This window comes from Mustela nigripes, chromosome 12 (genome assembly GCF_022355385.1).
Source record: "Mustela nigripes isolate SB6536 chromosome 12, MUSNIG.SB6536, whole genome shotgun sequence".
NCBI classification, from domain to species: domain Eukaryota; kingdom Metazoa; phylum Chordata; class Mammalia; order Carnivora; family Mustelidae; genus Mustela; species Mustela nigripes.
This window is the reverse complement of record NC_081568.1, coordinates 101,998,028-102,021,800: the sequence shown is the minus strand read 5'-3', so window position 1 is coordinate 102,021,800 and position 23,773 is coordinate 101,998,028. Positions and strand designations below refer to the sequence as shown.

General features: G+C 44.2%; 1 protein-coding gene across 4 annotated transcripts in view; it reads right to left on the bottom strand.

Moving 5' to 3' along the window:
* PDE8B (phosphodiesterase 8B) overlaps positions 1-23,773 on the bottom strand; it is a 265,975-nt gene that overhangs the window by 217,107 nt on the left and 25,095 nt on the right. For 2 of the 4 annotated variants that reach the window (XM_059418110.1, XM_059418111.1), the window contains exon 1: positions 18,101-18,506. The exons of the other annotated variants lie outside the window; for them this stretch is intronic. In XM_059418110.1, the coding sequence (XP_059274093.1) occupies positions 18,101-18,457 (357 nt within the window). In that variant the 5' untranslated portion in view covers positions 18,458-18,506. Of the gene's footprint in view, positions 1-18,100; positions 18,507-23,773 lie in introns of those variants that run through there. 4 annotated transcript variants of the gene reach the window in all.

The following is a 23,773-nucleotide window of genomic DNA, read 5'->3' as shown; positions in this document are numbered from 1 at the left end:
CCCCTTCTTAAACACCCCCCTCTCATACTTCCTTTCCCCACTACCAAGTTAATACATGCCAAATTAATCTTTATATGTCCTTGAAGAAGATTACACTGAGACAATGCTTTACTTGAAAAGCCATTTCCATGCCAGGCTGAGTCGATAATTTTCCTTCGTGTTCCTGGGGAACCCCACCTCTCTCAGACACTACAGAGCTATAGGAAACACCAGTACAGCAAGCTGACCCTAATATTTCCACCTCCTAGTATCCACACCTTTGTGTAATCCCTTCTTCTTGAGTATGGACTTAGCCTCGTAACTTGTTTCTGATCAACAGAATACTGTGAAGATGATGGGATGTCACATCTGCAACCAGGCTACACAAGACTGTGACTACCATCGTCCTGTCCCTCTTGCTGGCTTTGATGACGCATGCTGCTGTGTCTAGGAGGTTCACGTGGCAGGGAACCAAGTGTGGCCTCTGGCCAGCAGCAGGCAAGCACTGAGGCCCTCGGTCTAAAAGCCATTAAGGAATTGAATCCTGCCTACAGCTATGCCACTAAGCTTAAAGAGGAGCCTTCTCCAATCAGTTCTGCAGATGAGACCTAGCCCTAGCCAACCCATTGCAACCTTGTAAGAGATGCTGAGGCAGAGGTCCCAGACAGGCTATGTATGGATTCCCAACCCACAGAAACTGATCATAAATGTGTGTATCTCAAGCCACTATATCCGTGGAATTACGCTATATAGCAATAGAAAATACTTATTTCTGTCTCTCTCTCCATCCTAACTAGAACAGAAACTTCCATAGGGAAGGAGTCATCGTATGCATCTTTGTAACCTAAGTTTAACAGAAGTGTTTGATATGCAGTGAGACCCTCAAAAAATATTTGTTGAACTCCTGAACTGAACCAAAATTTATTTGTTGAACTCCTGAACTCTACCCCAAAATTTCTCCATGTCTGACAACCAAGCTGCCTTAGTTTGACAGTGCCACCTGATGCTAGCACAGGGAACTGTGACCCAATCTCAATTCTCCTTAACTGGGGCGAATAAGGAATTCTGTCTTCCTTCCTTAATGGCACAGAGTGAAGGTACTCCACCTTTAAGAGTGTCTCTTTTGCACAGGCATGGGTGTATATCTACTCTTTATATCATTTTCTCCATCTTTTAGCTTCCAATCTGCACCCTCCATTTCTCTCTCCTTCTTTCATATTTGCATGCTCTCTCTGCTTCTCCCTATCTTCCCCCACCCCACAACTTCACTGCCCTTCCTCTTTCATTCAAATACAACTCGTGAGCCAAGAAAATGACATTGAGCGTTGCTAGTTGATAAAGCCAATATATCTATATAAGGGGAAAAAAAAAAAACAAGACCCACTTATAAATGATATTAAACATGAGAAAGCATTTTAAGAAAAGTATCTATAGATCAGACATGGGATTCTATCACAAAAATAGAATTCTATGTTTTCGTAAAGATTTATTTATTTATTTAAGAGAGTGAGGGCATGGGGGGAGGGAGAGACTCTAAAAGAAGAAGACTTCTCACTGAGCATGGAGCCTGATAGGCAGGGCTAACTCCTACAGACCTGAGATCATGACCCTGGCCAAAATCAAGAGTCAGTTGTTCAACTGACAGGGCCACCCAAGTACCTCTAGAATCATATTCTTTTTTTTTTTTTTAATTTTTATTTATTTATTTGACAGACAGAGATTACAAGTAGGCAGAGAGGCAGTCAGAGAGAGGAGGAAGCAGGCTCCCTGCTGAGCAGAGAGTCCGATGCGGGACTCGATCCCAGGACCCTGGGATCATGACCTGAGCTGAAGGCAGAGGCTCCAACCCACTGAGCCACCCAGGCGCCCCTAGAATCATATTCTTAAAACATATAAAATAATATACATCTATGAAAAAAACTTTGATTTTAGGTCTTAATGATTAAAATTAAGATAAGGGATTGCTTGTGTTCTAAGTCCTTAAGAAGGCTCAAGGAAATTCTTTCAAACAATTCGTGATGCTGAGTGCCCTGTGGCACTCCATGGGTGCTGACAGGATTGAAGACAGTGTCAATGCATAGAACTTTCTTGTTTTTTTAAAGATTTTATTTATTTATTTATTTCACAGAGAGAGAAAGAGAGAGGGGGAGAGCACAAGTAGGGTGAGCAGCAGGCAGAGGGAGAGGGACAAGCAGGTTCCCTGCTCAGTAAGGAGTCCGATGCAGGACTTGATCCCAGGACCCTGGGATCGTGGCCTGAGCTGAAGGCAGACGCTTAACCCACTGAGCCACCCAGGCGCCCCCACAGAGAACTTTCAACTAAGCAAAGATGAAATGGCAGACCACTTTGCTGCCATGAAAAGGTGTGTTTACCACTGTGGGGACCAACCCTTTCTAGAAAGTTTGTCTCCTTGAGATCCCACATCTCCAAGAAAACGAAACTATTTCTGGGTTAAAAGCAAAAAAGAGCACGTTGTACACCCAGAGAAGCTTCTGCTAAAGGTACTAAGCTTGAGCTTGAGCAAAACCTGTGTGACTAATTTACAATTCCTAGAGAATTAAAGTGTTTGATGACACTTTTCTACATGATAGGCAGAAATTAATGCCCCAGATTAGGTAAATATGGCCTTTCTGGAAAAGAATATTTCATTATTGTACTAAAAACAATTTAGACTTTGAAATACAAAAAAGATATCAGCACAGGCCCATTCTCTGCAGCAATACTTATAATAGCAAAGAATAATGGAAATAATCCAAAATCTATCAGTGGAGACTGGTTGAATAAGCTATACTACAGCTTATAATGTAAAAAGACATGAGGGATATCTACTAATTATGATGGAGTGATCTCCAAGATATATTGTTAAGTGAGGAAAGCAAAATGTAGAAAAATGAGTTAGTGTGCTACCACTTACCTAAGAAATAAAGGCTATAAACATATCTTTGTGTGTAATTAAAACAATGGTATGAAAACTATAAAAATTTTAAAATATATTTACCTATTTGATGGTGGGCATAGAATATAAGCAATAGGGATTAAATATGACCATCTCTAAATATACCGTATTGTAAAGATTTTACTTTGTAATGTAAATAATTCATATTATTATAACAAAATTAAATTTTAAAAATTTAAGATTAAAAAAAGACCAAATCAAAAGTAAAATGAAATAAATGAACATAACTGTCCTTAACTATGAGTTAGTCACTAACCATTCCACTGTTAGAATTGCTACACAAAAAGGAACTGATTCAAATCACTTAAAAACACAATAATTTTCCTGGTTCATTCTTAGTAGAATACAATCTGATGTCAACAATAACTGGAAAAAATACTAAGCTGCTTTCAGTGATGATTCTGAGACTGTTACGGGTATACTAAGGATAGAACAAATGAGGAATTGTCCCCCATGCTGTTCAGAATCAGTATTTATGTCACAGGGAGAAGATTAGAAATTTAAGACTAATGAGGTTAAAGTAAAGCCCTGTGGTCCTAAATTTGAATTGGAAGTCTAAGTAAAAACTTGTGGTGCATTTTATTGCTTAAAAAAAAAAAAAAAACTTTTTCCTGGCTGTGTCTACTTAAAAAGCCAAGAAACAATAACCAGTCCATTAGCAATGACTACTCCACTGCCCAGATCATGTCTCTAAATACCCTCTTTCAATAAAAAGAATTAGGTTCCTGAGAGAAATTGCTGATTCCAGATCAGGGAAAGAACACGATGAAACTGGAACATCTTGTCATACCATCAGGCAAAAAAAAAAACCTATCACAGATAACTAGGAGCTAACACGGTTCCTCCCAGTAGCCAAAGATAGGACAAGTGAGCATCAGCAAGAACAATAACCACAACCGACTGGGCTATGTCTCATATTCATAAACTGATTAAGTATATAGCCACACCACAAACACTATTGGAGGATGGTAAAAACCAAATCACTATTTTAAAACCTGGTAAATAATAAAATAATCAAGCATTTACCCTACCTTTCTCATATGAACTGTACTTCAGGATAATTAAATAGTTGATGAAAGGGAGGTTCTCCCTATGGAGGGAGTATTGTAGGAAAAAAAAAAAATGAATGGTAGACTTTTGTAATCCCCAATGAATGAGTAGATCTAGACAACGATCATGAAACATTACAAAAACAGAGAGAACCAGCCATTATGTGCCTCCTGATGGAGGTACAAAGCACTACCTATAAAGTAGTCTTGTCAAAATAAATATGCAAACAAGCCTGAATCCTACTGAAATACCTCTAGATGAAAGTACCAACACTATAGGGATTAAAAGTCTAGAAGAACATGGTACCTGATACCGCAGGAATGTCATCAGCAAAATCCAGACTGTGGGAAACTCTGATGGACAAATGACCCAGTTTTGTCAACACACAAATTGTAAGGTTAAAAACAGATAACCTATAGATTAAAAGACACTTAAGAAACACATCAACCAACGAGTGGATCTTATTCCAAAGATGACTCAAACAACAATTTTTAAAAAGACATTTATGAGACAATTAGGGAAATGTGAACATTATCTTGGTATCTTATGATATTAAGGAATTACTTTAATTTCTAGGTATGCTAATAGCACTGTGGTTATTTTTTAAACAGTCCTAATCTCTTAGGGTTACATGCCGAAATACTTACAGCTAAAATAATATGATATTTTAGATTTGTTTTAAAATAATCCCAGAGTAGGGGGGAGAGTGGGTGGTGTAGATAAAAGAAAAGGCTTAATTTTATAACTGTTGAAGCTGGGTAATATGTACATGAAGTTCCATTATACTATTCTCTCTATTTTTGTATGCATTTGAACTTCTCCATAATAAAAAATGTTAAATGACAAGCCTTCAAACATCGGTTTATATATTGTTATCAACAGTAGACAACACTTAACAGAGCGAGGTTGAAAGCTAGCAGTCATGTTTATATATATGTAAATTACACCAACAATTGTATGAGGCAGTGATTTTTATTATTCTCCTTAGACAAGGTAAGAAATTGAAAATGAGAGAAGTTAAGTCACAGAACAAAGTAAATGGCACACATGAGATTATAACCTAGTTCTTTCCGTCCTCGGATGCCACGTGTCCACTGGGAAAAACAGAAACCACTGTACATATACTAAGCAGAGAGGAATCAATGTAATTAACTATTTATAAGGTGCTGGAAATTATGAAAGAGCCAAAAGAAGATAGAGCTGAGCTGGAGAAACAAAAGGTGAGAGGATAATATCCAGACGTCAGAAACCCTGGCCTGGAACCATCCGACCACCCTCCTCCTCATCAGAGATGCCAGCACCATCTCTCTCCAAGTTCTCCCACTGCTGCTCCGCAGGAGCCACTGCTCAGATGTCTGCCTTCCTCCCACTCCCAATTGCCTACCAGGACCTCCTACCTCCAGGATCTAAGAGAAGACCAGTTGGCAACAGGATCTGGAAGATGCAGTTTGTAAATTTTGAGCCCCATGTCAGACGAAGGAGACTATCGACGAGCAGGTATGGAGTGAAGAAATAAGAGACTAATAACCAACGATGGTGCCGTACTCTCTGTCAGGTTACAAGATCAAACTGCAATGGCACAATTTAGAACTCTGATGTGAAGGTTCACTTTCTTCCTCCCTTCCGCCACCGTAATTCTATCTTCCTCCACACAGTAGCTACGATGTGGCCAGTGAGCGCTTAGATTGTGCTGGTCTATATTGGTATGCATTAATATAAGTGTAAAATACATTCCAGATCTCAAAGACCTAGTTACACACACGTGCGCGCGCACGCTCGCGCACATACACACACACACACACACACACACACACACACACACACACTCATTCCTGGGAACTGAGAAGGTTTACAGGGACTGTACATCTGCTACACTTGCACCAATCTTTTTGACCGTGCATTATTCCCAATTTAGAAGAAGTTAGCACAGCTTCTCCAAGGTCACAAAGCTTGTATAGGGCAGAGTGAGAATGCAAGCCTGGGCTAGTGAGTTTCTTCCCATAACCCCAGGTAGTCTTTTTGTAGCCACAAAAATTACATGAAATGAGCTGCACTGGGGCCTTGCACAGTGGATCCTCTCAAGCTCTGTGATGTGAGTGGTTTGATACGACTAGGAACAGGCAAGCAGGCACGAAGGCCTTCACCCGCAGGTGCTCAGCAAGCCCTCCTCCACAAAGAACGTTTTCAGAATAAGGACATAACTTAAGCAACTTAGCTGAAACTCTTCAATTTGAATTGGCTCCCTCTGATAAAAAATGGGCAAGGTGGACAGCCAAATTGTATAATCACTGCGGTGAGTTAACACACATCAAATAAATGTGTGATCCAGAGTGATTCATAACGAGTCTAAGCCAGCAAACAAAGAAACAAACAAACAAAAAAATCTTACCACCTTAGAAGAACGCTAGAGAATCAACTCATTATTTTGAAAACGAAATAAGAGGGAAAACTGACGTCTTCAACCTGCTTTCCCTACATAAATTGTATCCCAGGGAAACCAAATAGTTGGTGAGGAGAAGTTTTCCTTCTTAGAGACAGGCAGCTAGTAAGAAGAAATGTACAATGAGAATATCACCATTTTATACCCCCTAATGATCAATTAATGTACACAATGATCATTACTACTGGTTAGCATCACAGCAAAAAAAAACAAAAAACAAAAAACAAACAAAAAACAAACACATCCATGTGTTTCCTGTGGTGAAAACACAGTATCACTGAAAAAGTATTCTTGCCCTACACACCCCCACAAAAATTGAGCATAATTTGATCAAACCTGTCAATCTACCTGCAAGTTTCTAACACAGAAGGCACAAAAACACATTAGGTCCACTCCAGCAAAGCAAAAAGTAAAATGCAGAAGGACTATCCACAGGACAAACAACCGAGGGCCCTCAACAAATTAAGTGCAAGTATAAAGATAGAGCCATGGGGAACCTGTGGATTCAGTGAGACTTAAGAGATCTATCAATCACTTGTAATGAGTGAATTTTATTTGGATACCTACAAACTGTAAAAACTAACAACGCAATTAGAAAACTCGAGTCAGGGGTGCCTGGGTGGCTCAGTGGGTTAAAGCCTCTGCCTTCAGCTCAGGTCATGATCCCGGCATCCTGGGATCGAGCCCCACATCAGGCTCCCTGCTTGGCGGGGAGCCTGCTCCCACCACCCCCCGCCCCCCCGCCCGCCTTCTGCCTACCTGTGATCTCTGTCTGTCAAATAAATAAATAAAATCTTTAATTAAAAACAAAAACAAAAACAACTCGAGTCATACTCAGTAGTTGCTATATAGACTGTTTCTGTCCCTGCCAAATTTAGGTTTTGAAATCCAAACCCAGTGTAATGGTATCAGGAGGGGCTGCACAAGCCTGGAGGGTGGAGCCCTAGTGGACACAAAGGGAATTAGTGCCTTTACAGAAGAGCTCCCAGCCAGTGCCCGCCCCACTCTGCCGCTAAGGACTAAGGCCGCGCTAAGAAGATGTCTACTGATGAACCAGGAAGCAGCTCCTCAGCAGACACGGAATCTGCTGGTGCCATGATCTTGGGACTTCACAGCCTCCAGAACGGTGAGAAGTAAACTTCTGCTGTCCAGAACGGCCCCGTCGATGGCATATTTTTGTTGTTGCTATGGCAGCCTGAACTAAGTAAGACAGCTGTCATTCAATTTTTTGGTGTGTAATGGTTTTGCGTTTATTGACTTGCTTCTAAGGATTCTTAGGAGTTAAAAGATGTAAAGTATTTGTGGGTAAAACAGAAAACAAGGCCCTAAAAGAAACAAAATAGACCCCTTTAGTGCCTCTGGAGATGAACTAGCCCAGATGAAAAGAGGACAGTGTCACAGCATAGCTCTGAGTCCCTAGGGGTGAGATCCTGGTCCCTGCACCCTGGCTCCCTCCCTCACCTCCTCAGAACAGGCAGGAGCACCACTCCCTGAGGGGAACACCACAGGTTCTCCCTCATCTGCTTCATTGTCCTCTAATTAAACCCGCTTCTCCCAAAGGACACGTGTACAAAAGAAACACTAGCTCTAATTCAATTTTACGTTTCTCTCACAACATTGTAAATATATTCCAGCTACATAATGGTCTGAATACTTTTTTGGGCTAACCTAGAAACCTAAATGCCATGTATAACATTGCTTCTATATGAAAATCCATTCCTGATACCAACTAGGTGGCTTACAAAGTATTTTTGTCACATAATCTGCATATAAAAGCTAGGGTTGTCCTTTCTTTCTTTCTTTTTTTTTTTTTCCTTAAATTCAAAGTTCTCACCTTTGACATACAGAAGAGGTTCTGGCCTTTTGCCCCATCTCCCTCCGTCTTCCAGAAAAGCGGAACAAAGGTGAGGGGAGAACCTGCCTGCAGCTCTCCACCTTGTCATACTCTCAGGGAGGTCAGAAGAATGGACCACACCCGCTTCCCTTCACCAGCTCCTCCCAAAGGGACGTGAAGGCTCCCTCTTCCCTCAGCCAGTCCTGAAGCCTTGCTGTAGTCTCCTGGCCCTAAGGGGCCAGATCATTGCAGAGAGAGGTGGAGGCTCTGGAAAGCTCACCCAGGGAAAACACCTGTGATTCAGCAAATGGACAGAGAAGCTGACTACAGGGACAGAAGGGCCTATGAGTGTGTGAGGCCCGGGGTTGGGGGGGGGGGGGGCACGAATGTGGCAGGGGTCCCAGAACTGGCTTTGCAAACTGAACCTTATAGCTTTGGGAGGAACAGGCAGGAAGCTTCATGCAAAGCCATCTCTCTCTCAGCCTCCTGTCCCAGCACCCCTTCCCAGAGCACGTACATGGGGGGAACTCCCTGGAAGGCAGTACTAACCAGTGCTGGGCCGCCACTGACCACACCGGCCCTTTGCTCCATTCTACTTTTGCTTGGCCATCATTGTTTCGGGAATCACTCTCTCGAGGGAACTCTGGAAAGGAGATATTGTAGCCCAAGTTTGTGTTCAACTGTGGGGAAAAGAAAACCTTTCCGTTCCAGCTATGGCTCCGATCAAAACACTCCTGAGGCTGCTGAAAATATCAACAGATGGAGCAGCTTCTCTTTCCTCACAACCAGTTTCTAGGCCAAGACTGTCCATCAGTTTCAGAAGCTGGAAATGAAGACGACTCTCGAATGGCCCCCAGACTACGTGGTGAGTGCGGGTTGGGCCACTGGGTGATTACTGGCCTCCATAAACTAGTCCTTTCCTCTCCCTTTGGCCATTGCTCTTGCTTGAGGCTCCCTCAGCAGGAGCCCTTGAGTGGACAAAAGCCCCAACTAGTCTGAACTCATCACCCTCCAGTCTAGAGCTTTCATGTTATTTGTAGCCCAGACGTCAGAAAACAGCACTTTTCTTTTTATCCATGTTACCCTGCATGACAGGTTGCTAAAAAAAAAACTCTCACGTGCCTTCCTGTAGAAATTTCCAACACTCAGGGTCTTCTCTGTTTTGTGACTCACACAAGCAATGCCATCCCTTTAGCTAATCCTTATACCTTCATCTGAGAGAAAACGGGCCTTACATTTACAGTATTTCGGTTTTTTCCAATAGTATACTACATCTGACACCACTGAAATACAGCAGTATAAAAACCAACAGTGCTCATGCAAAATGGCTTTAAGCCCAGTTGGAGATGAGCTTTAGGTTATAGATTTACACCAAAGAATCCCACACAGAACCACCTTAAGATAACACCAAGGCCCTGATCTTTAAAGGTCAAAGCTTTGCGCAGGTGCAACGCTCATGCAACACTCCTCAAACCCCAGCTTCCACCTTCAACTGGCAAGATTCTACCATGCCATCGCCTTTGGGGATTCAGCGGATGCAGACCAAACCCATGTCTGTGGCAGCAGTTTCCAAAGCTTCCAGATATCACATCTATATTTAAACCCAGTTAGTCACCTACATTGGCCAAATCAATCTACTTGTAAGTGGAATACATTTTCCAATAAAAGACAAATATGTGTCTCAAAAATGTCAAAATTTAAAGAGCCAAAATCTCATTTTAATTACCAAACCAGAAATCATAGCAATGGCAGGATTATTAGGAGCTAATACTCATACAATGCTTACAAAGTGCCAAGCACTGTGTTCAGTTAAAAACAATGACAACTGTTCTGCCAAAGCTTCTCCAGTTCTGTGCATTTTGTATTCTCCACTCATCTCAAAACAACACACCAGTTCAATCTAATAGAAGGGGTGACAATGAATGCCTTAGAGAAACCTCAATCACAAGGCCCCCTGGCTGTCCCCCACCCACCACCAGTCTATTACCACTCCGCTCTAAGTAACGCGCCCCAGTTCCAGCAGCACCCACTCTGGGGTCCTCAGGCTGCTGTGAGAGGCCCTATAGCTCAGTACCAGATTTGGAGTTGGATTCGGACAATCTTATATTCAAATGTCAGCCCTCACCTTGAGCAATTCAGCCCGACTTTGGTGTCTCCTCTTCTTCATATGCAAAATTTGTAATTTTGTAGCTCGAAGTGTGTTTATGTAGATTGGGTGAAACAGTGTATATGAAGGGGTCCCCAGAAAGCAAGGACTTGACTAATACCTGATATTATTATATCCGTTCTACATACCTTGTTGCAAAATGTACAAACCATACAGGAAAATGTGAATCACCTCAGAAATAAGGGGCAACCATGAAATATTCTTTCACCGATGGATTATCCAAAAGTAACAGAATCTCTTGATTTTTATTATAGCCATCACAAGCTTCTCAACTACTTTTCTGTGAACTGTCCCTAAGGGGGCAGAAAAGAAGAGATGAAAGAAGATAATGATAATGAGTAAGGCATCGTAATCCTAAGCAAATGCTGGCTTTTATCCACCACTGGGAAAAGAGAGAAAATGGAGATGAGGCTATCAAGGGCCAAATCTAAAGCAACCTGTATTGCAACTTGTTAAAAAGTGGTATTTTCTATCAAAACATAATAATTGCCTAGACTTCCACTGTGTTCAAAGTAACCCCTTTTTCTAAAAATGAGCTCCTGGGCACATTAAACTTTTCTAAGTCTGCCTGAAATATACATATTCTTTACTGAACATATCAGCTTGTAAACACATAGTAAAACTCATTGGTCAACTTTCTGAGGCTGTGGAGAAAGGGTACAGAGAGGAGGAAAGTATCAACTGAGCAAAAATGTAAATTAGCTAAACTGTATTCCCACTGAGGGAGCTTTGAACTTGAGAAAGAATACTTTCTCCCCCCATTGCCTCCTCCTAGGCTTGGAGATCACAGGGAGAGGGAGTGGTGGGTGAGGGGCAGTGGAAATGATAGAAACATGTCGTATAGACCAAAAGCATGTGTCTTCCAAAATTCCACTGCAGCCCCAATCCTGATGGTATTTGGAGGTGGGACTTTTGGGAGATAATTAATTTTTTTTTAAAGATTTTTATTTATTTATTTGAGACAGAGAGAGAGCAAGGTGTGAGGAGGGGCAGAGAGAGAAGGAGAAGCAGACTCTCCCAAGCACAGAGCCTGATGTGGGGCTCAATCCCAGGACCCCGAGATCATGACCTGAGGCAGATGTTTAACTGACTGAGCCACCCAGGTTCTCCTTGAGGTTACTAGATTTAAATGAGGTCATGAGGATGGGGTTCTCATTGATGGGTTAGTGTCCTATGAGAGGAGGAAGAAACATCAGAGCTTGCTTGCTCTCTGTCATGTGAAGACAAAACAAGAAGGTGGCCATCTGCAAGCCAGGAAGAAAGCTCTCATAAGGCACAGAATCTGCCAGCACCTTGATCTTGACTTCCCAGCCTCCACACAGTGTGAAATAAAAGTCCATTGTGTACGCCCAGCTGTTGATGGTACTTTGGTACAGCAGCCCAAGCGACTAAGAAAATGCCTGAGCAGAGTCAGGGAGGAGGGTGAAATGAAGAGGAGGGTATGTTTTCAGCAATAACTTAAAAGTCTCCAAATAAAGCAACTGGACTCATTTTAATGTTATTAGTCATTAAATAGGAAACATAAATAATACATTAAGTGGTCATTTAAAAATGCCATTATTTCAGAAAACCAAAATCGCCCAACGCAATTTCAGCTTACCAAGGTACCTCCAATGACATCCAACATCTTTTGACACTCATTTCAGGGAGCCTTCTGGAGTAGGGTCAGGATAATCTCTCTATCCCACTCTGGAAAGCCGCAATGGATGGGCTCCTTTGCTCTCTGTTTTCCAGGTGTGTTTGGACAAAAATGGTACTGGCTGGAGATCAATGGAGGGAAAACAATAGCAAGGAGGCATCCACTCCTTGGCTCTCCATGCCAGGCCCAGGCCTCCAATGGCTGCAGTCCTCCTTAAGACCACAGCTTCTGGGGGCTTCCCTGACCAAGAGGTTTGGTTTCTCAAATTCCCATAACCATTCCCTAATGTTACCTCTTCAAGGTGGTGACAGTACCCTCCTCTTCTAGTCTTAGGGGGCTTCCACATCATTTCTTGACTTCTTTTCATCTGGCCTGCACATCTGAAATAGTCTCTTCAGTAGATTAATTTCAGTTCAATCCTTATGCATACGCAATCTGTTTCCTACCCAGATCATTGGACCAGGTGCGAGGAAGACCTGAAGAGTCAGTCTTGTCTCACCTGGGTGCCAGGTTTAATTACAGCCCAGACTCTGACTGGTCACTGGCATCCCCTGTGGGAACTGAGCTCTTTACACTCAGCAGAGAACCTCACACAGAAAACAAGTAAACGCCTCATATTCCCCAGTCAGAGGTCTCAACCTAACTTGACAGCGGTCACTCTTGTTGTGCTCCTGAATTTCAGATCTGACTTGCCCACCTACCCCTGAAATACTCACCTGCTCCTCCAGACTCTGGACTCTGTCCTCCCATCCGGGTCCATAGGGCTCACTCCCTCCTTGCTATTCTGATTCTTGGCCTTAATCCCTCACCAGCCTGGTACTATAGGTTCTGTTCTGCCCTCACCAGCATGTCCTATCCCGCTTTAGCCCAAGTCCTGCCTGGTGATCACCAAGGATGATCTTTTCTTTTCTTTCTTGAAGACTTTATTCATTTATTTGACAGAGAGATAGAAGAACAGAAGCAGACAGAGCTGGGCAGAGGGAGAGGGAGAAGCAGGCTCCCCGTTGAGCAGGGAGCCTGATATGGGACTTGATCACAGGACCCCGGGTACATGACCGGAACTGAAGGCAGATGCTTAACCGACTGAGTCACCCAGGTACCACGTGGGGGAAATCTCCATAGAGAAGTATCACCTCTGAAAGTCAGGATCTTACACTACATTATCCTTTGTGGTTTGGGGACTTAACTAGCAAAATCAAAAGTGAGAATTTCCTGGTACTTCTTAAAAATTAATTTCACTACTGAGGAAAGCAATGAAAATTAGAAAGATTTGCTCACTGACTATAATTAATACATTGTAAGAAAGGAGAGGGACTGAACTGTGATGAAATGAGCTATGGCAGAAAATAAATCTGAGTTTTACTAAATCAACTTGGAAGACTCACTTGGGCTTACTAAACTTTATGTTCCATTTTAAAATGAAAAATATGCCTGGATGGCTCAGTGGGTTAAGCCTCTGCCTTCAGCTTGGGTTGTGATCTCAGGGTCCTGGGATCTAGCCCCGCACTGGGCTCTCTATTCAGTGGGAAGCCTGCTTCCCCAACTCTCTCTACCTGCTTGTGATCTCTCTCCCTCTCTGTCAAATAAATAAAATGAAAAATATGGTGAAAATGACCAGCAAGACTCCAAAAGCTAAGAACTAAATATGAGCCAATATTATGTCACATTGACCCATTTTTCAGCTCCTCCTGGCCTTGCATGATGCAGGACAGGGCCCCAGCAGGGCAGAGGTATGGGAGAGGCTGCGATGGCAAAGCAAGCTATTGGGACTTACAAACCCAGTGGATCCTGAGGGGAAGTCCAACCTCAAAAAACCAGAGTGGGTCGGCTACCTGGTGCACACTCTCCACACTTGGACACTTTCCAGCTAATGTTGGAGGCTCGGAGTTTGACTTCATGAATGAGAGAGTGGGCTGCCCCTACAGGAGTAAAGGACGACAGAGGCAGGGCTATGACTAATCCCCCCAAATACATTCAATACTACCCACTCGGCTAGAGGTAGCCCCAACCTAATTCATTTGGCCAACAGTCAATTCAATTCTTTCAAAAGCAACACTAGCATATCCGAGAAGCTTGTTAAAAATCCAAAACTCGGAACCGACCCAAGACTGACTAAATCAGAAACTCTGGGAGTGGGCTAAGCAATCCACATTTAAGAAGACTTTCAGGTGGAGCATCTGGGTGGCTCAGTGGGTTAAAGCCGCTGCCTTCGGCTCAGGTCATGACTCCCAGAGTTCTGGAATCGAGCCCCATATCAGGTTCTCTGCTCGGGAGGGAGCCTGCTTCCTTCTGTCTTTCTGCCTACTTGTGATCTCTGTCTGTCAAATAAATAAATAAAATCTTTAAAAAGAAAAAAAGAAGAAGAAGAAGACTTTCAGGTGATTCTGATGTGCACTAGAAAGCACCGACGTAGAGAACAGATAAAAATGACTTTTTTCACAACAGTTCTACCCCTCCCCCAAATAATTACCAAAATTATTATTATTTATTACTATTAATTATTTACCAGAAGGTCGGAAAAATATTTCTTTTCCTTTTATATACAATCAATTTGGGACTATCCTCACTGATTCAGAAAGCCATGGAATGGATAACAAAGTCATTAATCACTGACTTAGGCACAACCTCTTATGAAAGATTCACCATCCTCACTCATTAGGCTTTACTTACCAAACTTCAGGGATATTCACTGAATCCCTGGCATCTACAACAGAGTCTGGCACAAATACTGGCCGAGTGAATAAAAGGGCACAATGAATGGAGTTCCCGAGAAAGAGGGAGCTGGTGATGCTGCCTATCAACACAGAATAATTTGGAAACTAACAATGGCCTGTGCCTGATCCACAAAACAGCTAATGCGTGTGTGTGTGCGCGCGCACACACACACACACACACACCGCCAGAGATGGCTGCAAGTCTACTGTACTGTCAAAACTCTTCTCTACAACTGGCTGCCTAGTCCCGGCTGCCTCCCAGCTGCAACAGCTGGTATGAGAAAAGACTTGTAAGAACCAACCCCCCCCCCCCCCCCGCCCTGATCTTCCCAGAGAGAGGTTCAACCATCCCCCCTGAGGATTTCTGAACAAGAATTATACAACTGGCACAGTATGAGGAGTGAGCATTCTGCAGGAGTCTCCTGTTGGAGTACTATTTTTAAAAAGGCAAACAAGAGGGAGACAAATTGCAAGGAAGTTGCATTTTTACAGCAATTGGGAGAAAAAGCTCACTTCTTACCAGAAATGGAAACCCATATGATATCACTGTACCGCATATGAATTATTAATGTTTATCATTTTTTTTATAAATTAGGTATTCAGGAAGGTTCCTGTTGACGTCACGTTTGACATCATAATGCTTCATCATTCTAAAAGCTTAATGAGATTAATTATTGCTAGAAAAAAGGAGAGAGAGATCAAGCACACATTTTTGTACTCTGGGGAATACCAGAGACCAAGTAGATAATGAGAATATGGTCTATAATTGATGTACAAAGAGGAAATTAAAAAAGAAAAACCATTATGACCCACTACCACTGTAAACAGGACCAAATAGCAAGGACTTTATTTTTTTCCCCTGAGCATTTTGGAAAAGGGCAGCGCAGAGGAGGGGTGAGCAGTCCGGACATGGGTGACTAGCACCTATCTCAAACTGTTAAGGCAGAAGAATTCTTATTCTAAAAAGATATGAAAACAAAGTTTTTATAAAATTATCTCATCCACAAAAAGTATGGAACATGTGAAGATAGAAAAAGATAATATAACCCTGAGTCACAAGTCCTAAAAGGATACTATTAAATATATTAAAGCAATTCTGTGATAATAATTCTGTATGACTTGTTTAAATAACAACTCTGGTCTCAAATCTAATTTCAAATATATAGTTTCTGAGATCTACACAGACAAATTAGTGTTGAATCACTGAACCGGCAGTTTCATTCCCAACATTCTTAGTACAAGGTTGGAATGAATTAAGCTCTTATTTGGAAATCCTGTTGATAAAGCAATGTGAGTTGAATTCCTATTCAGGTCAAACCTTTAACGCTTCCGCCAAGTAGCAATGATATTTCTACAAGTTTATACCAGATGCTAATAATTGGGACTCATTTTCCCTCCAGTTTTTTCTCCATTTGCTAAATAACCTCTTGAGGGAAGTATTGAAACATGGAGAATGAATTCATTCATTATTCCTTCTTTCATTAAACAAACATGGAATAGCCAGAGTCGCCAGGTATTAAATTGGGATTCTTGGTACTATAAAAGGGAGAAATATACAATTTCCCTCACACACCTCTGAAAAAAAAAATTACCACAGAGTTCATAAGTTGTCACCATTCTGAACTACTTCAATATCTTCACGTTGCCTTTTCAACAAGAAGGCAAAGACTATTTTTTAAAATAACATCCCTATTTAATTATCCCACCAAATATGTCATTTTAACCCCATGAAATTGCTCCTGATGCTTTTTAAAAATTTTTTTTACTATTTTTGTGTGTGTGTGAACCAGTGTGGGAGAGAAAAACTTGAGAAAAGAAAAAGATAGTGTTTGACACATGCCTCTGTAACAAATGTTCAATTGGTAAGTTGTACTGTCAGGAATCCAGGGCTCCAGCTTTGGATATTCTATCATCACATGGTTAAGATTCAAAAACTAGAAGAGAAAGTTTATACCTGGTACGTGGTAGGTGCTCAGTAAATGGTCTTTTTGTGTTATCATGATTATATTAGTATATTACATGACTGTTTCCAGAGAAATACTACCACTATAAATAAACTCAGGTAAGCTTCATGTTACAAAATCGGATCCTCTTATAATAAGTTCACTAAAAGGAGCTTTTGGTCTTCCAGACTCAAACCAACTCATGCCATCCTTCTCTTCCCCTTTCCACTGAAAGCTGATTTGATCCAGTAAAAGCCAGGTGCCTATTCACCCTAGGCCAACTGTTGAATAACTTTTCAAGTACTAAACATAAAATTTTCTCTGCCAAATAATTAATTAATAACAGTCCCCGGTAATCTATTGACCATGTAAAAGCTGTAATTCTAAACAACATGCAGAGTCATAGGGATGTATTTTTTTCCCCTGTGCACAGTGGAATGTGCCATTGTCATTCTGTTTGCTACAATGATAAAAGGCCCAGTGGCCAGACTTACACAATGAAAACCCTCTTCAATTTCACAGTATTTTGAGAACATACAGGAGGGCACTATTAACACTATCATTTTTCTTCTGTCTTTAAGAAATTGCTAGTGGCTGCTTTAATGATTTAAACACTTTTTTTCTCCCCCACTTCCTCAAAATCCCACTCTCCTGTGAGATGAGAGGTATGTTCAGAATCTTCGTCCTCAGCTGCACTGCAGTGGACACCGCTGCCCCTCATGGTACCTCAGCTGACCCTCCAAACTCACAGCCAGGTGCCCTCAATTATGTCCAGGAGGCGGCCAACCCCAGGAAGGCACAAACAACAGGTTCCACTCTGGTCCTCTTCCTCTATCCCCTTCCTACATCTCTCCGCACAACACAGACGCCCTCATTCATTCACAAATCCCCACGCTCGGCCCCTGTGGTGAAGACTTGGTGCAGCTGGCTCTCCCAGGTAAAAAGCTGTATCCGAGGCACTACCGTATCCCTGCACCCGGTCTGCACCATTCACCTGCAAGGCAGGCGGATTCGAGCCCGGAGCTCAGATTTCATTCAGCCAGCCACCAGAGGCTCTCAATGATACCCACCCCACCTCCTGAGTTAAGGGAACCACAGCCTTCCTTCCCTCAGTGGGAAACGGGGCCAGCCCACAGGCTTCCCACCGCGCTCCCTTCTCCACGGGTCCCCTGGAACCAGCTCCCAGGACCCCTCCAGGGGTCTCTTCTGCTCGCATCTCCTGGGCCCGCATCGCTCCCACACAGGAAAAGTAAACTCCTCCTTAGTGACAACCTCCCAAACCAACCGCGTCACGGCCACTCAACTCTGCCGGAGCCCCCTACTCATGCCGGCCCCGCCCGGACGGGGCGGGCAGCCCCCCACCAGCCTGAGCGTTTACCTTGACGCTGGTGTAGCTGGTCTGGGTCTCGGCCTCCGCGCTGCTGCAGCAGTGGCGCCTCCGGCCCCTGCAGGTGGTCGCGGCGGGGGCTGCGGAACCCGCGCTGCTGCTGCTGCTGCTGCTCCCGCCGCTGCCCAGCTCCGCGCGGGCCCTGCGGACCCGGGCGGCGCCCGGGGGTCCCGAAGCGCCGCTCGGGGGAATAACGTCGGCGGCGTCGGTCTGGACGAAGAGGCCGTGCGGGGGGGGCGCGGGGCCCAGCGACACGCTGGTGGTCTGGCGGGGCGAGTTGGACTCGTCCGAGTCCCGGCAGTAGATCACGCCGCTCTGCGAGACGTGGATGCTGGGGGCGCAGCCCATCCCTCAGCCGGGCTCCCCCGCGCGCCGGCCCGCGCCCCCGGCCGCCGGGACCCGGGGCACCCGCGGCCACCTGCAGTGAGGGGGCGGGCGCCTCGGCGGCCGCGGAGGCACCAGGACTGCGCGCCCCCCGGCCTGCCTGGCCGCCGCTCCGTCGGGCTCGCCGCGGCGGCTCCAGCCGAACCTCGGGGGGCTGCGCGCGTCACCCCAACTTTCCCTTCTGGGCCATCTTCCTCCCCGAGCGGGAGAGCGCGCACACACAGCGCCCCGCGCGCACCGGCGGCCGCCACCCTCCCTGCCGCGGCGCCCCAAACACGCTCCCCGCGCCTCCGCCTTCCCCTCCTCCCTCGGCTCGGCCCGCGCCGCCGCCCAGCTCAACCTCGCCGGGCTCCCGCGCCCGCGGCCCCTGGGCCAGGGCGCCCGCCCGCCTGCACCTTCTTTCCCCACTTTCGGTCCGCGTCCGTCCCCCTCCCGCTCTCGCTCCCACCCTCCTTCCTCTCCGAGTGCTCCCGCTCGGGCCCCACTGCGCCCCCCGGCCCCTCCTGGCGCTCCCCGAGCTCTCCCAGGCTGGGCGAGATTATAGGACTCGGCTCGGCCCCCAGGGCCCCAGCGCGCTGCAGCTGGCACCACGCCTCCGCGCCCGCCCTCCTCCTCCGCGGTCCGAGGCCTCGTTCCTTCTGCGCCCGCTGCTCCTCGTGGCACGCACCCCAGGTCGGCCCTAAGGGCTGTGCAGCCCAGGGGAGCCCTGCAATATGCCTCTTGCCCCTCACCAACACACCGTACCACACCCCTGAGCAAAACACCAAGACGCCCCTCCCTAACAGCCCAAGCCCACCCAACTGACTAGCTCTCCTCTTGGCGCATTCAGGTAATTAAGGAGAGACCTCATGCTTCTGTAGTCCGCCCATCACTTCCCCCCCGACATGGTCTGAGGACTGAGTCTTCAGAAGTCCATTCCATGTCTAACCTCAACATTTGGAGGTTCGTGCCACGGAATGAGAGACCCTGCAGAGGAAGGAACCCTTAAACACACAAATTCCCTTAAGATCCTAAGATCCATACAAGGAACAGAGAAGCTGTCCCTGTGCTCTGGGCTTTTGCCTCCAGAGTTTTCACCTCCTGCTTGGATGTTACCTAATTTTTACCCTGACTTCTACCCCATCCAGCCTCCTGTTGTCCAGGGCTCTCCCTCTGGGCTGGGCATTCAAAACTGCCTTCCCTCACTTCCCCAGGTGAGGCATACATGGGCCAAGCTTCACTCAAGGAGAATAAGATACCTTTAGAAGCAAGGCTGCCGTTCAATCTCCCCATATGTGGATTTGAGATGCGAGACACCACTGCCATTCATTCATTGGCCCTTTTAGTGATTCCTGCCTGCTGCCACAGTGGCAGAGGGGAGAAATGGGGTGGCCTAAGAAAGGACTCAATCTAGAGTTGTTTACAAGGGCAAGGGCAAGAACACAGTCATAACGCTAAGTACAAAGAAGTATTCAATTTGAAATAATTTCTTTGCTTCTTCCCTTCCTCTCTTCATACCATCGACTTTTAGAGTGGCTGAACACTTCAAATGACAGCTCCTAATCTTTCCAGAAAAGCAAGATGTCACCCCACATCCCAAATGCAAATACAGAGAAGGAAAAGATCTAGTCTAACCTAATTCTATCTTTGTTTCTGTTTCTCAGTTTAGTACTCCAACCTTCCACCTTTTTGTCTTTTTTTTTTTTTTAAGATTTTATTTATTTATTTCACAGACAGAGATCACAAGTAGGCAGAGAGAGAGAGAGGAGGAAGCAGGTCCCCCGCTGAGCAGAGAGCCCGATGTGGGGCTCGATCCCAGGATGCTGGGATCATGACCTGAACCAAAGGCAGAGGCTTTAACCCACTGAGCCACCCAGGCGCCCCATTTTTTTTTTTTTTTGATGGCATGAAAAAGTCTATCTTTGGTTGGTTATTGCAGAAAAAGTCTATGTTATATTTCTAATGGACAAGCAAATTGCTCAAAAAATTTCTGGGCAGGTTAGGTTTCTCCAAGAAGCAAATTCTACGATGGTGTTTAGCAGGCCAAAAAAGGGTTTATTCTTTCTTGGAATCTACAACTGGAAGGGAAGGAGGAGGGTTGGGGGAAGAGATTGAACTAGGCTGTGGTCTTAATAAAAGCCTTAGCTTTCCCTAAAGTGTGGCGGGGGCGGGGGGGTGGATTCTGTAGTTGGGGTGAGGATTCAAAATTGTCCTGAGGTAAGGCTGGGAGGATGGGCCCTTCTATTTCCACAAGATGCTTGTAGGCCATCTCAGCAACTGTGCAGAAGGTGGCTCTCTTCAGCTGAACCAGTCCCCTTAGGAGACCAACAGCTGAACTGAAGGCTGTCTGTTGGCAGCTCTCCCCCAGCCAAAGTGGTATTTCTTTCCCGGCATCATGACCTCTTCCACAGTTCCCTCCAGGCTCCCTGAGTCCATAATTCCTTGGCCCTACCCATGCCCATAAGAGCACCACATTAAATGGTCAAGACAGATAAGAGAGATAATCATTCATTTGAAAAAGGCCCAAGTCTCAAGGCTGCCATCTGCTCTGCTTCCAAGGGACTGTTCGGAATCTGAGCAAATACCATCAGAGTTAAATTCCAAAACTGCTGCTCTCCATACCAATCCCAGATTCATGTGAAATCACGAGTTAATCATTCCTAAAGCTAATCTATGATTCGCTTATATATGATCATTTCAGTCATCCTTCAAGGAGTACCCAGGGGCAGCTTTTTGTGAAACTTAGAGCCATGTTAATTGTCATGCTACAGTGACCACTTCAGAGTTTCCTCTAGGAATGTGGTCACTATGAGGAAACCACTCAGAGAAAAGGACCAATCACTGGCTGAGGGTTTTGAAGACAAGAAGATAAAACAGCAATTACCAGCAGTCTTCTGGTGGAGAACACTAGAGGCTGGATCATGAAGGGACAAGTCAACCAGAAACCAATTCAGGTTGATCTTTCTGCATTTAAAAAAAAATTAAAAGAACAACAAGAAGATTAAGCCTTGAAAAAGTAAGTAACATCAAGGTAGCTATCAAACAGTATGAAGCTGCTTTAGCATATTAATTGAACACTTTGTACTGGGACAAGTGCCTTTTTCCCTGAATGCAGCTCTTCTCAGCAGAAGATGGAATGCACTAGGTATACATTTTTCCACCCATTCCCAGAGCAGCAAGAGTTCCAATATCTTCCACAGACACAGCTCCCACTGCCAATGCTGATTTAGTAAAAGGGAAAAAAATAATGCATCTCTATCACCTCCAGCAAGTGTTCTCAATGGGAATGTGTAACCTGTCCTGTTGTGGGCACAGTTCTGGTCACTGAAACATGTGCAAGTGAAGGAGAAATGGCTGAGCTGAAATCATTCCCTAGTTTTGCTCTGCGACCTGAGTTCTTGCTTGTATACGTGATTTCTGGACTGATTCCCATGTCACAATCTCAATGCATTCCAAGACAACAGTAAAGCCTACCAGCTCAGACACTGGAGATAACATTTAGGCTCAAGTTACATAATAGGGTCAGAGAAACCAACATTATAAAAAAAAATTTTTTTTAATTAAGTGGGAAAAATATTTAGTTACAGTCAATGACCAAGAAACAAATCAAAGCAAACAACACCAGAAATTTCTTCAAAAACTGAACCTCAGATCTGTCCAGGGACCACTGAATGGCCTGTATGTTTTATACTAATGTCAAATAAGAGCTTATTCCAGAAGTAGGACCCAAAGGCACTGGAAGATCATGAATGGTTAAGGTCTTTTCCCATTTTTCTAAACTGTCATGACTCTTCCAGAACTCCTCTAAAGAAGCAGAAAATGGGATTAATACATTCTGCATGACTCTTCACCAGAAAGGTTAAAACAATAGCAGCTTTCTGATTGATCTTTAGATAACCAAACATTTAATCAACCAATCAACCTTACAGAGCTTCTGGATTCAAACTACATTCTTAATGGTGGAACTTATTGGAAATCTAATCACCTGGTAAGTGAAATGAGAGACTCTGTTAAGTAGTAGCCTGGTACAGTGGAAGGTTCATTGAACTCAGAGTGAGGAGGGCGAATCCGACACCCACTGCTGCCTTCTAGATCTGTATAACCTCGGGGAAGTCACTTAACCTCAGGGCCCTAATTTCCTAGAGACTCTCCAAAATCTCTAAATCACCAACACTTGGGGTATGCTATGAAATTTCTACTTCCTTTTACTAAACGACTTTTAATTTAGAATAGTGGAATCCCTGAATACAAAGAGTGATATCAAACCTAACTGCACATCAGAATCATCCTAAAGAATTTGTCAGAAATAACAACAGTTCCCTGGTCCCATCTCAGAAACTTGGATTCAGGGGTCAAGGACAGATCCAGCACCTGCCAGCAAAGAAAGCAAGTTCAGTGTACCCTTTCCACAGATTCCTTTGGGGAACTAGAGTAGAAATCACAGTCCTTATAAGAGCCTACAAAACCCTAGCTGATGTGGCCCCTGCCTGACCTTTCTCAGCCCTCTTCCCTCTTGCCCTGGCTCTCTCTGCATTAGCCACCTTGCCTCCTTGCTGCTTCTCCAGGACGCTGAACCTTATTACCAGGGGCTCTTGCCTCTGACTGTTACTCTGTTCCATCAAATATTAAGGGCTTACTTCCTCACCTCCCTTAAGTCTCTGCTCAGATGTCGCCTACACAATAACTCCTGTTTAAAATCACAACCCACTTCCCTCCATTGTCTCTCCATCACTCCTGATTCCCCTCAGCCTGCTCTATTTTTCTTTCTTCGTAGCACTTATCACCTTCCAGCTTATTATATAATTAGCTCATTTATTATTATGCTGATTGTCTATCTTCTCCCACTAGAACATAGGCCCTACTAGGGCAGGAATTTCTTGGTTTCTTATTCACTAAAGGATCCAAAATTCCTCAAACAGTGCCTAGCACATAGTAGGAGTTCAAATATTTGTTGAATAAATGAATGAATTTTTTTCTATTTCTTCCTCTTTTGCCTTTCTCTTAACTGTTATGACTCAAATTGGGTATTTTTCTCTTTTAATGAGTAGAATTCGATGTTCTATGCTCTTAGTTTTTAAAATCAGTTTGATCTGATAATCCTCCGTTTGGTAATATACATCAGAAAAAGCCAATGGAATAAAATAATAACTTATACAAAGATGTTTGTAACACTCTTTGCAGTAATGAAACTGGAGATAATACAAATATCAAAGGCTTAGGGAATTGCTAAACAAACTCTACTAAAATGTCAGAATATCACTGTTTAAAAGTGCATAATGAGGGGCGCCTGGGTGGCTCAGT